Genomic DNA, 13,016 nt, shown 5'->3' with positions numbered 1-13,016 from the left:
TTTCCCCAAGGCCCTGACGCCATGTGATGGCCCCCGCCAGGCCTTCGGGAGAGGTAAACAGCGGAAAGCCGACTTGTCTTACAGCTGTGAGGGGAAAGCCTCCCACTCACGAGAGCCAACAGCAAAAACAAAATACAGAACTTCTGCCCAAAGCCTCTTGTCACGAGATGGAGACATCTCTCCGACAAGAAACCGCCAGGGAAAACCGAACCCAAACGGTAAGAGATAAGCACTGAGTTATAGAACGGTTTCGTGATCCAAGTGAAAACACATCGCATCCTGCCGGGGACGGCTGATGGCGCTGACACAAAACAGGAGGAACATTAAAGAGGAAAACCAATTACCTTGCCCGCCCTTAGTTAAATGGAGCAAAAAATACCAAGCTGCAGAGAGCAGGGGCCTCTGCCATGGGAGAGGCACCCAGAGCAAACGCTCGCACCTGAAGAAACTCTCCATGTGTGACTAAGCAGCAAAGCCTCCCAGGCAAGTCTGTTTTTTTCCACTGCGCTGCAAGCTCTTCAGCAGAACAGCGTATGCTTGTCTGCAAAAATTTCAAAGCTAGTTTCTGATGTGAGATTACTGGCCACCTACCACATATGATTACAATCGTGCATTTTATTCTGAAATGCCCTCAGCACCTCCCAAAAGACAGACAATTTGATCCTTATGTCACTCATTAAAAAGTCACTGTTCCTCTTCTGTGACTTTCAAAACACTTTAAAAAAACCTCTCCCGACATTCAAAATAAAGTTCTTTTTTTAAACTCACTTTATCCTAAATTACTCCTAAGCCACAGCTCACTTTCCCTTGAAGAGGAAGCTGCATCTGTCCCATCTGGAGCAGGAAACAGGTTCTCCCCACTCTCACAAGCCAGCCACGAGGAGGTTTCTCTAGCCGTCCCGCTGTTATCAGCACGCAGGGTCACAAGGCTCCGACAAGGGGACCAGCCCTGGCCACCATCCCTGTTGTGGGGACATGCTGCTCCAGCCAAAGGGCTCAGCCCTTCCTTGGCCTGAGGCTCGGAACCCACTAACAGCTCTTAGGGCGCAGGGAGACACCTCTGTCTCATGTCCCCTCTGTCATCCCCATTCCGGGGACGCCTGAAATGGGACATCAAGGGACCGAGGTGCTGCGGAAGGGCTACCAGCCGGGTGCGGAGGCACGACCGAGCACCGCACACTGAACACCTTCCACGTGAAGTTAGCGCAGTCCCGGTTTAAGCACCGTCTGACACATCCCGTGTCGCTGCGTGACGCTCACACCGGCGCCGGGGCTCGCAGACGCGGCCTCCTTCAGCCCTCAGCCGCCGCCCTACATCCCCGCCGTGGGCTGCACAGGGCGCGGGCCCGGGCCCCGGCCCCGCAGCTGCGCTCCGGGGTACAGCGCCGGCACCGCCCCGCCATCCCCCCTCCGCGCCGCGCCGCGGCGGGAGGGGGCGGGCCCGACCGCTATTAAAGGCGCTGGGCCGGCAGCTGCCACAGTGGTGCTGCCGGGTGGCGGACGGGAGAATGGTGACCTACGTGCAGCTGAACACCGGGGCCAAGATGCCCATCCTGGGGCTGGGCACATGGAAGGTAACGGAGCTCGCGGCAGTGCCCCCCCCTCCCCCAATCTCGCTGGCGGCGGGAGGGCGGCTGTGCCCAGCCGGCCCTGGCCGTCACCGTCCGTGCAGGACGGGCGCCTTTTCCCCGGCCCCGCGCTGGGGAGGGTGGGAGTGTGGTCGGCGGCAGCCGCCCGGCCCCTGCGGCCGCAGTCGTGGCCGCCGGGGTCGGAGCTCGGCCCGGCTCGGGGCCTGTCCCCGCCGCCACCCCGGGCCCGGGCGCAGCGCTGCCGGCACCACCGGCATCCCGGCCGGAGTTCCCCTCTCGGTGTTTCGCACCGAAGTTCCCTCCCTGCCCGCTGCTCCCTCTCAGCAGCCTGAGCTCCTGCACCGCTGCAGGGCTCTGCCCAGGGACGTGGGTTGCTGAGGCCCCTCTGCTGGGCTAAACCCCTCTGGCTGGCAGCTGCTGAGGGCTTCTACTCTTAGAAATGGTGTGGGGAACTGAGGAGGCCTTGGCCCGACTCCGGAGAACTGTTCTGGTGTTGGGGCCTCAGCTCTGCAAAGCTGTTGGGCTGAGCCCTGCCTGGGAGTGGGGTGACAGAGGAGCGGCTGTAGGCTGGCTGTAAGCTCAGGAGCCTGCATTCAAGATGTATACGGACTCAAGAATGCTGCAGGGAAAACCAGGGGTCTTTTTAATGCTGTTGGTGTTTTTTGCTTTATTTTAATTGAGGGATTGCTTTGGGTGGGGTGGCTTTCTTAATATTATCTTGCTAGGGAAAAGGTTTTCAATATATGTTGATTAAGAGTTTCTTGGATATTTTTTTCAGTCCCCACCAGGGAAAGTAACAGCTGCAGTGATGGCTGCTATTGATGCTGGGTACCGTCATTTTGACTGTGCCTACGTGTACCAAAATGAAAATGAAGTTGGGGATGGGATCCAGCAAAAAATCAAGGAAGGTGTTGTGAAACGAGAGGACCTCTTCATTGTCAGTAAGGTATGGATCTGGTGGCATAGGATCCCAGGAGACACCTGTCTTTTCATAGTAACCCCACAGTTTACTTTCCTACTCTGTGGTGCAGCATGGAACAATTCAGAACATCACTTAGGCCACTCCTGAGACAAGCTTCCTACTTTGCCTCATCCTGTATGGAGAATTATGCAGGATATGTACCACTGACATGGGTGATGCTTTGAACTTTTCCTGGCATGAAGTTATGCTGCCCTTTTCCATGCAGTATCTGACCTTCTAGTAGGTGGGTTTTAAATGAATTCTTAATTAATGGAACCAGACTGCTGTCTGCTGTGACACCATTCAGTCATGTGTGCTGCCACTGCACGTACCACCCTCAGTATCATGGGCCAGCCTTGCTGACAGAGCAAGCCCCATTTGAAGATCAGTAGGATGACCTAGTTCCACATCACCCTCCAAAGGGGACAGGCGCTCTCCTGAACAGGACAGAAGGGTTCCAAGAGGTTTAACCTAGGAAGTCACAGTGTGCCTTGGCTTTTTGTCTCTAGCTATGGTGCACATTTCATGACAAGCCTCTGGTGAAGGGAGCCTGCCAGAAGACTCTTGCTGCCCTGAAACTGGATTACCTGGATCTCTACCTCATCCACTGGCCTCTTGGGTTCAAGGTACAGTAACAGCAATGCCCTTGGCTTTGTCTGTTGTGACTGGCAGTTTTGAAGAACTATATGGCTTTACAGCCCAGTAATTGTTCCAACCGACACAGATCATCACGTGTCTATTGTGGACCAGCACTGCTGTGGTGCTCAGCTTTACTCTGGACATGTGAGCCAGGCTGTTGATCCCTACCTCTGAGATTCCTGCTTGCACAGCATCCTCTGCTCTTTTGATCATGGAAGAGGTAGACCTTGAAGTAGGGGCAGGTTTCCCTGCTGCAAGCATGTTATATTGCTCTCCTTTTGATTATTGGCTGTGTTGTCTTCTACAAATCCAAAGTATGCTCAACTGACAATGATGTGGTTCCCTCTTTGTGGGAAGGAGGGCTGTGCTTTGCTGCCTGAAAGAAATTCTGTCCTCTGCATGTTACAGAATCACAGAACAAGAGAATGATTCTGTCTTCCATTTCTGTCTTTAATCACTGAGTCCTTTAATACAGTACAGATTGAGCTGACCTTTGCTGTAGGAGCCTTAGTGTTCCATAGACCTTGGATTTCAAAAGGTGAAGCTTTTTAGTTCCTAACTCTTTTACTGACTGCATGCAAAGGAACTGATGTCTCAGTTTGAATATTTCTAAGCTTAGTCTTTCTGTTAGAGCCTAATCAAAATCTTCTTTCTACTTCTTGCTTCTGAGATCAGTTGCTTTTCATAGCATATATATTTTTAAAATCAGTTTCATATGGAAAGAACAAGTAAAGTGAAAATGTGTTGCAGTGTAATAATGCATCAATAGAAAACAACTGGTTTTGATACCTGGCATGTAGTCCTAACTGGGACACAGGCTGTTTTAACATTCCCTATGCCAGGAACTTAAACAATGAGCCTCCCTGTGAAAGACCTGTCAGCAGATCTGGTCCAATATAGACTGAACATGTTCCAGATCCTAAGTGGGTCCTTATTACACGTTTTAATAAAACACTCCATTATGTCCATGTAAGAGCTGTGTATTTTTGTAATATGGAAAGTAAACTTGTAAACTGGCTATAATTCTACATGTGGAGAATTACGTTTTCCCCATATATATATTGGTGAACCAGAGAACATTGTTGAGTCCAGCAGAAGTACCTGTCCTTATTGGGATGGCTCTTCACAAAAATGCCATAATCCCATGTGAAAGCAAAAGAAATGACTGAAGACTGTAGATAATAAATATTAATGTTATCTAATCCATATGTAGATAATAAGCATTAGTATGTCCTGCAGTAGGAGTTTCTGGTATTATGGTCCTCAGCTGGTGTTAGCCAAACCTCCCACCAAAGAGTGTTTCAAGCATTTTCTTTGTCACTGACAGGCAGGGGAGGAGCTGTTTCCCACAGATGACAAAGGCATGTCAATACCCAGCAACACAGATATTCTACATACATGGGAGGTAAGTTCAGCCACAGCGGGAGAATCATGTCTTCTGTCTTTGGCAGTCTTTTCCCTGTTTTCATTACCTTCAGCAGTCTAAATTGTCTCATGTATGCAGAACTACTTGGAAGGAGTCACTGTTACAATAGTGGATTGTTGGGTATCATCTTCTACTTCTAACTTGCTGTGAATTTCCACAGTCTCAAAGAATGAGACTTTGAGCTTTGGTGAAATGTGAGACATGGCACAGATATACTAGTGCTCTGGTTTTTTTCCTCAGACTTGAACTCTGAAAACTTAAATGCTTATTTTGTGCTTCTCGTGAAGGAAATAAGCCATGTCAGGAAGAACGTGTTCTTCAGGCCCTGCCATGTATACTAGATGTTGACTTTGCGCTTCTTTCTGTTAGGCCATGGAAGAGCTGGTGGGTGCTGGTCTGGTAAAAGCCATTGGTATCTCCAACTTTAACCATGAGCAGATTGAAAGAATCTTGAACAAGCCAGGACTGAAATACAAGCCTGCAAATAATCAGGTAAGCTGCAAAGTGACTGCAGGTGAATGTTTGGGTGTTGGTTTTTTCTAAAGAATTCTTAAGATCTTACTATGAAATAAGGTTATAGAAAGAGAATGGAGTAGATGCAGCATGTTCTCTCAATCCCACCCTTTAACTACTTCTGGATGCACAAGGTGCTGGTTTTTTATGGACTTTCTGCACTACTGCTTGGAAATCTAGCAAGGAGAATCCTCTTTTTTGGAAGCAGGGGGAGTAGAACTCAGATAAGCTTTAAAACTATCTTGAAGTAGAGTAAAACTTGGTGGGTGTGTGTGTATATATTTGAGAACCTAACAGAATTGGATGACCTTTTTGCAACTCTTCAGTGGAGAGGCCTGTTGATGATGACTGAGGGAACTGAAGAGGAACACGCTTTATGGACTGCTTACAGACTTAGTGAGGGTTGGGAGGAAGGAGGAAATGGAGTCGCAAGGTAGGCCATAGAGTAGAAGTGTCCAGGTATATAGACAGCACTTGAATAAAATCTTAGGAAAATTCAGATGGCCGGAGACCTTGGGAGATAATCTGCTGTAATTCACAGCTCAGAACAGCATCAGCCATGAGATCAGACTAGGTTGCCCAGGGCTTTATCCATTTTGAAAACCTGCAAGGATGGAGACCACACCGCCTCTCTAGGCGGTGTGCTCCACTGCCTGACCCACCACCTGGGGTGTATGGGGGAGGGAGTGAGTTTTCCTGTATCCAGTCTCAACCTCTGTTGTTTCAACTTATGTCTGTTGTCTCTTGTCCTCCCACCATCCACCACTGAAGAGCTTGGCTTGTGTTTGGATGACCTTCTTTAGGTATTGAAAAGCTGCTACTAGGAGACCTGATGCTTTCCCTTCTCCAAGCTGAAAAAGCCCAGCTCCCTCAGCCTTTCCCAATACAGCAGGTTTTCTAGCCCCTAGCCATCCTGGTGGCCCTCTACTGAATTCATGACCATCTGTCAATCTTTCTTCTACTGAGGGGGCTGGGAAGGGGGAAAACTGGACACAGTATTATAAAGGTGGTCTGACAAGTGCTGAGTAGAGGCAGATGGTCACTTCCCACAATTTACTGGCTGTGTTCCTGCTGCCAGGGCTCGCTCCTGGCTCACACTCAGCTCAGCCTACTATGGCCCCCAGGTCATTTCTAGCAGTGTTGCTTTGCAGGCAGGCTCCAGCCTGTGTTATTGCCAGGGCCTTCTCCTTCCCGGGTGCAGGGCCTTGTATGCAGCCTTGTTGAATTTCATAAGGTTTTTGTTGGCCTGTTCTTTCTGCCTGAGTGGGTCCCTCTGAAGTGGCAGCCCTGCCCTTGAGTGTATCAACTGGTCCTCCCCCAGTTTGGCATCACCTGCAGACTCAATAAGATTATAGCCTGGCGCAAGTTGTTGAAGAGGACAGATCCCAGGATAGACCCCTTTGGGGTCTATCTAGACTTGTCCTTGATTGTTACGGCGTTTGAAGGACTGCAGTTTCAGTTATTGATACCTGATTACAAGAGCTGGTTGATTTATTGTGGTAGCTTGAGCATATGTACTGAAAAGAGATTTTAACACCTTTTTTTCAGAAAGCTAATAAGATTGTTCTCTGGAAGTCTACTCAACATAAAACTGAAATATTCTGACAAGTGCAAAATTCATAATTCTCTATTGTGTATTTTCATTATCAGTCCCAATGTACTTCTAGGATACTTAGTAGAAGCCTTATGATACCTTTCAACATCTGCCACATCTCATTGCCACTATCACTGTAGTTGATAATTACTCTTGTCTCTTGCATAGAGGTCACTGCCCTTATATCTCTCACTTGCAAATGTTCTCAAGCTCTGATTACTACAATCAAGTTAAGCTCAGAGCAATGGATCTTGGTCTCTGCCCTTCAAAACTTACTGTTTCTGAAGAAATGCTTGCAAGCCTGAAAAAGCTTGTCCATTGCTAACACTTACCAGTTGGCCTAATAGTGGTAGTGCTTCCTGCAAACGCTTTCTCTATGCAGATGTTTCATGTGTAATCCAGTAATTCCCTGTATTTGATGTCGTTCCCATTCTTAATTTGAATGCAGTCAGTATGCACATTGGTTTCATTCATGGTGAGAAATTAATTTGACAAGGTAGTAATTACATTACAATGATACTAGTACTTAGTTCAGTAAGGAAATCTGACTAAGTACTTGATCATTATCACACAGTGTGGATTGCAATAGCTTAAGATACTTGTTTAAATGTGCATCATAGGCTTTTCATAAAACTAGATAATGTAGCTCAGAAGTTTTTCAACCTGAGTGCCAGTGGACAGGTAAGGATGACTTTGCCTTGCTTATATCGCATCAATTCTACCTATTAAATAGTTGAGAAAATAACCAGGTAGTCTGTGACTCTTGAGTAGCCGTGTTTCTGGAGCTGCTGAAGCAAAATAAATATGTATAATCTGTCCCAAAAACTGAGTTATGTCTCATGTTGTCTAATATTCCAACATGCCCCGGAAGGGAAACAGCCATGCAGGCTTCTGGTAACAGCGAGCAGCTAGAACCACAAATAAAGCACTCGAGGCTGTAAACTGATCCCATGTTTTGCACTCTCTTGCTCCACCTGCCAGTAGCACAAGTTTCCAGCGACTTCCCTCAGAACACAGCAGCGGGCTCCAGAAGGCTCGCATGACAGTGTAGTCAAAAAGGTTCTTGATGTTGCCTGCTGAAAGAAAAGTAGTGCTCCCTGGTGTGGAACCATCCTGAAAGTCTCTCTATGCAAAGTATCAAACATTCATGTTCATTCACTGCCTCCTGACACTTGAATAATTCCTGTTCTATACTGCATATCTGGGCATTAGCTTGCCAGAATACAGATCTACTGTTAAAGAGTCTGTATTCTGTTATGTAGATATTCTTATGGAAATTCACGGTAAGCACACATGCATTTATAAAAAGTCTATAATGGACAGTAAGCTGAAGGTCTAAAATCTGTAGCAGTTAGCCATTCTCACGATTTGCAGTCTGGAGGTATTCAGCATGAGTATGGATACAAAGCAAATAAAAACAAATGAAACAATACTGGTATTGAAGTTAATATGGTAGTTGTTTAAAAAAAAAAAAAAAAAAGGTGTATTTAATTAGGGATGAAAAGACACCTTTGTACTTACTGGTCTGCTATCGTTATGATTGTACAGTTCTCTTGTGTGTGCATTTTACTGAACTGTCCCATTTAAGCAATTATCTAGCTGGTGGTCCCATATGTTGGAGATCATACGGATCAGCAAAGTTTTAAGGAGTGGTGTAACAGTCCTTGGACCCTTCACTGCAAGGAGAACTACTACTATTAGTAGAAGGGGGGTGGGGACGCACAGAAAGGCTGCGTAATATCACACAGAGACTGTAAGTTAGAACAAAAATCGGCCTTTTATTTGATTAAAAACTAATCCCTGGAATATGTTAAAGCAGTTAAATCACTGTCAATCTTTGTACTCTTATGTTGACAGGTTGAATGTCATCCATACCTTACCCAGGAGAAGCTGATCAAGTACTGTCAATCCAAAGGGATTGCTGTGACAGCGTACAGTCCGCTTGGCTCTCCTGACAGACCATGGTAAGATTGCTTTGCGCTTTGCAAGGGAGCTGGCATGGATTATGCTTGAAACTTTGAGACTGCAAGTGCACCGTTAATTATTCATCTAGATATAGATCTCAGCTAGGATGGATCTATGGAGGTTTCTTGCCACTGATCATCTTTCCTCTGTGTAGGGCTAAGCCAGAGGATCCTTCCCTTCTGGATGACCCCAAGATCAAAGAGATTGCAACCAAGCACAACAAAACACCAGCACAGGTACGTAGGTGCCAGACAGTGGGTACCCCTTCCTGTAACACAGCATAAGGGACAGCTAATGACAATGTAAAGAATAGGCTGGCTCTTCATTCCCTGTCAACTGTGGTGCTCTTCTGTGGTGACAAATAGTAATGCAGGTTTGTTTACTATATGGCCTTCAATGCATGCTTGTAAGGGCTCTTTGACGGTCGACAAGAAACGTCTTCTTGACCCGTCTTCAGATGCTGTCATGTTTCAGTCTTCCCATCTCAAGTCCTATTGCAGAGAAGTGAACCCTTCCTTGTATAGTCTACTAAAAATCTAGGTCGGAAAGAAAAGAATTGAGTGTCACTAAACTGAATGGGAAAGGAGGCCTTCTATGTGGGGCTCCACCACTTCTGTATTTGCACTCCAGAAAGTGCTGCTTAGAATTCAGGTATGATTTGAAATGCAGCTGTGCAGAAATGGGTTAATTCTGCTGAATTGTACAGTTTACAGCAAACAACTGTTGGAACAGGCTCTGCTTGCCATAGAACAAAAGCCGTCCTCTCCCTGACTCAGTGATATGCCTCTTGCAGGTTCTCATTCGGTTCCACATCCAGAGAAATGTGATTGTGATTCCCAAGTCTGTCACACCACAGCGCATTGTGGAGAACTTCAAGGTGAGTCATTACGAGTGAGCTGGGTGCATGGTACGTTCAGGGATGGCATGGCTTCTCCCTGCAGAGCAAGCATCGATCCTTTCTCACCCTTCTTAAGTTCTCCTCAGGCTAGAGAAATGGGCTTTTTCTCTCTGTATGTTTACTTTCGGTCAGCTGAGGGCTAATAAACGTAAGGTTACAGTTGGAGAGCAGGAGTGAACAAAGCTTTTGGAAACAGTATGCTGATAATCTTAGCAGTCATGTTATGTGATGCTTCCTCTTCTGTGTCATGTGGATGAATCGGCTGACAGAGCTTGCTTGGGGCCTGAGTGCAGTAGCACACCACAAAAGGCTTATGTAGAGCAAGCACTGGTGTCCATAAACCACGTCACTGCTCTTGATTCAGTGATCCTTGACTGAAACCAGTATTAGGATTTTGGAAGATGTTAGTTGCATTAGGTGGAATATGAAAGTCTTGTAGATGTTCCTTTGGAATAGGACAGAAAGATGCATCTTTCACAAATGGAGGATTGAGGCATTCTTCACACTAAGTGCTCTCCAAGCTTCTTAAAACAACTGGCACATGTAACTGCAACTTGAGGTTTTTTAATTCCTCCCTCTCCCTGCTCACCTCCCTCCCCAACTCCAGCTAGTGTAGTCTCGGAAATCCAGAGAGCTGTCTTTTGCCTTTCCCTCCTTCATGAAGCAGTCGTTTCTTCTAACAAGCACCCTTACACTGTGGACTTGTTCTTTAATTTTGTGAATTTTGCTTACAATCTCTGATTTGTTCAGAGAGGTGACTTCTAGCTGTTTCTCTTTTAGGTGTTTGACTTTGAATTGACTAAAGAGGAGATGGCAACTATTCTCAGCTTTAATAGAAACTGGAGAGTCTGTGCCATGAGCACGTAAGTGGCAGTGTTGTCTTTTTCAAGCTGTTATCAGTATGTCATAGTTTAGTATGTGAAGTTATAGATACCAGGCTTGGTTGAAATTCAGGATATGCAAACTTAGTTTCTAAAGGGGTCATCCTCAAAGTGACTTTTCAGAGTAAGATTTTAAATGTTCATCTTATGAACCAAATCGTGATGAGCATAAAGCAAACTTCATGTTCATTTTCCATTCAGTCTCCAAGAAACTTTTTGTAGCTGGAATTGCAACAGGAGGCGTCTTACTCATAATTTTTATTTTGTCCATATTGGAGAAATGAGCGTGATGCAGACTCAAATCCTTGGATTAATTTTGTTTGTGGAATTTATTTTGTCTTTCTGCTGTAACCCTTAGGTATGTAGTAAAAACTGACTGTATGTTCTTCAGGAGTGGTTGGGAAAGTGGGTGAATATTCAAAAAGTAATATAAAGATTTGCAACTTGGAAGCCTAAAGCCAGATATGAAATCTTTGGAAGGCTGCAAAAAAGGTCGTCTTGGCAGTAAACAGTGAAACCTTGACTTGGTTGTCTATGAAGCACCTAGGTCGCATTGCCTGAAATGGTCAGAGCCCAAACAACAGAAGGTACTCAGGAATCTTTCTATTTACAAATGCAGCATGTCACCAAGGAAGACAGAAACAAATTGACTCTGCTTTTATATAGTTCAGCTCCTCCCTTGGTGGCTCTTTAGAGTGGTTACAGCTGCATATAGTATTTTTCAGACATGAAATAATCTTTCCTCTTTGATTTCCTTCAGGTGCAAAACTCACAAGGACTACCCTTTCAATGCAGAATACTGAAGATGGTTTCCTGCCTTTCTCCAGACTTCTCAGATATGCTTCTGCTGTTGCCTATGAGTTGTCTACGTAGCTTTCTCACTGCATCAGACCCCCTTTTTTTCTTTTTCCCCCGCAAAGATGCAGTATATGTACTCGGTGACTTTGTGTTGTTTTCTTTTTTGGAAGAAGGAAATGCTAAAATGGTTCTGAAGAGCACACTGTGTGGACTAGTAGATTGTCTTTGCCAAACTGCATGTCTGGAACTGGTAAGCAGAAAACATTGAGAAAGTTTGAACTAGCGGTCACTTTTATTTTGGAATACTGTGAATTGGAGCTAGTGACTATTGTTGTCTGGAAGGACCAGGATATGGCAGACTTTACATAATTAATGTGAGGTCTGCTTTTTTCCGATTACTTTTGGGATTGGTTTTGTTTCTTTTTGTAACACTCCATGCTTTTTTTTTTTCCTCTAATTGGAGTACAAGTTGATTTCTAAGTACAGCAGTTTCTGCATGGGTAGCTCTTTGAAAAGTGTATAGGTCCTGGTTTCTTGGTGATATAAAAGCTGTTTTGCTTATAATAAAATATAGTTTCATTACTGTGTGTAATGAGATGGTTATTTCAGCAATGCTCTAATGGTAGTAACACTGGAGTAGCTGTATTATATCAGCTGTCTGTAGAGATTACACAAAAGCAAGGAAAATTACTGTCCCCCAAGAAATCATCTGATGTTGATGTTAACTACTTACATTTTTCCTGCTAGCTATCTGCTGTTCTCATGCTAGTGCACATGTAGAACACCTGAGTGTGATGAACCTGTGGCCATTGATGTACACTGTAATGTACCTGTGGCCATTGATGAGTCTACTTGAGCCTCTCTTTAAATAGAGCTGTTTTGATATGTCTGACAGCTAATAAACTAATGTTTAAATTGGTCTTTATTTTACTGAAGTGATACTATATTTTGGCAAGTAGAAAACTTACTCAATTGAAGACATTAAGCCTGCTCAGAATCCTATGGGAGTGTTTAATAAGTAAGCAGTAGAAAACTTGCCCTTTCCAAGCAAGCAGCACATGATGCAGGAAAGACTGCTGTGCTTGTACAAGCAACCATTTGCAAATAAAGTAAAAATGGGTTTCTAAGAAACTTCTGTGTCATGAGCTAGCAGATCAGAAACTTACTCCTTTGTTCTGGGAGGACAGAAGAGTAGGCTTATACCCAAATTTTGACATTTGAGGTGTGTTTGTTCCTTGGGTTTTTTATGGTTTTCACAATACTTGCAGGTAATGGTTTTAAAGTTGTTGCCTTCTGAGAGCTGCTTAAGACTATTCAGAACATGCATTTGGGCACTTGGAAAAACAGTGGCTAGCGTTGGGGTGATTTTCTTGTGTGTTCTTGTAAATTTTTTTCCAAGGTCTGAGTTGGTCTAGAGTGTGAACTGTCCTCTGAAGGAGGCTGTGTAGGCCTGGCAGAAAGAGGGTTCTTTCTGAACAGGTGAAAGAAGGGAGACACTAGAACTGTTAATGCATAACCACTCCTAAATGGTAAACGTAAAGTAGGATTCTGATTCCGTAACTGCATAGCATAACATACCTTAAAGGGAACTCGGCTATGTTAAAATGCACTGTGAATGCAGTTGTTCTCAAACTATTTGCAAAGTAGGTGGTTTGTTTCCTGGTACTGATAAAAAGGTGCTAAGGAATCATACTAATTTAAAATTTTTCTTTCTGATAAATACTAACCATTATGTTGAGAAAACAGATTTTT

At 44.9% G+C, this 13,016-nt stretch overlaps 1 protein-coding gene across 1 annotated transcript; it reads left to right on the top strand.

Moving 5' to 3' along the window:
- The first annotated feature begins 1,436 nt into the window (after positions 1-1,436).
- On the top strand, positions 1,437-11,846 carry LOC143162104 (aldo-keto reductase family 1 member B1-like). The gene is made up of 10 exons (XM_076341887.1): positions 1,437-1,574; positions 2,368-2,535; positions 3,060-3,176; positions 4,517-4,594; positions 4,985-5,107; positions 8,580-8,686; positions 8,842-8,923; positions 9,481-9,564; positions 10,366-10,448; positions 11,227-11,846. Exons 1-10 carry the CDS (start codon positions 1,509-1,511, stop codon positions 11,267-11,269), a joined length of 951 nt encoding a protein of 316 aa, XP_076198002.1. The 5' UTR covers positions 1,437-1,508; the 3' UTR covers positions 11,270-11,846.
- Positions 11,847-13,016: the final 1,170 nt, after the last annotated feature.

Source organism: Aptenodytes patagonicus, chromosome 1 (genome assembly GCF_965638725.1).
Source record: "Aptenodytes patagonicus chromosome 1, bAptPat1.pri.cur, whole genome shotgun sequence".
Taxonomy (NCBI): domain Eukaryota; kingdom Metazoa; phylum Chordata; class Aves; order Sphenisciformes; family Spheniscidae; genus Aptenodytes; species Aptenodytes patagonicus.
Note: the sequence above shows the minus strand (reverse complement) of the source record. Positions and strands in the feature narration are given on the sequence as shown.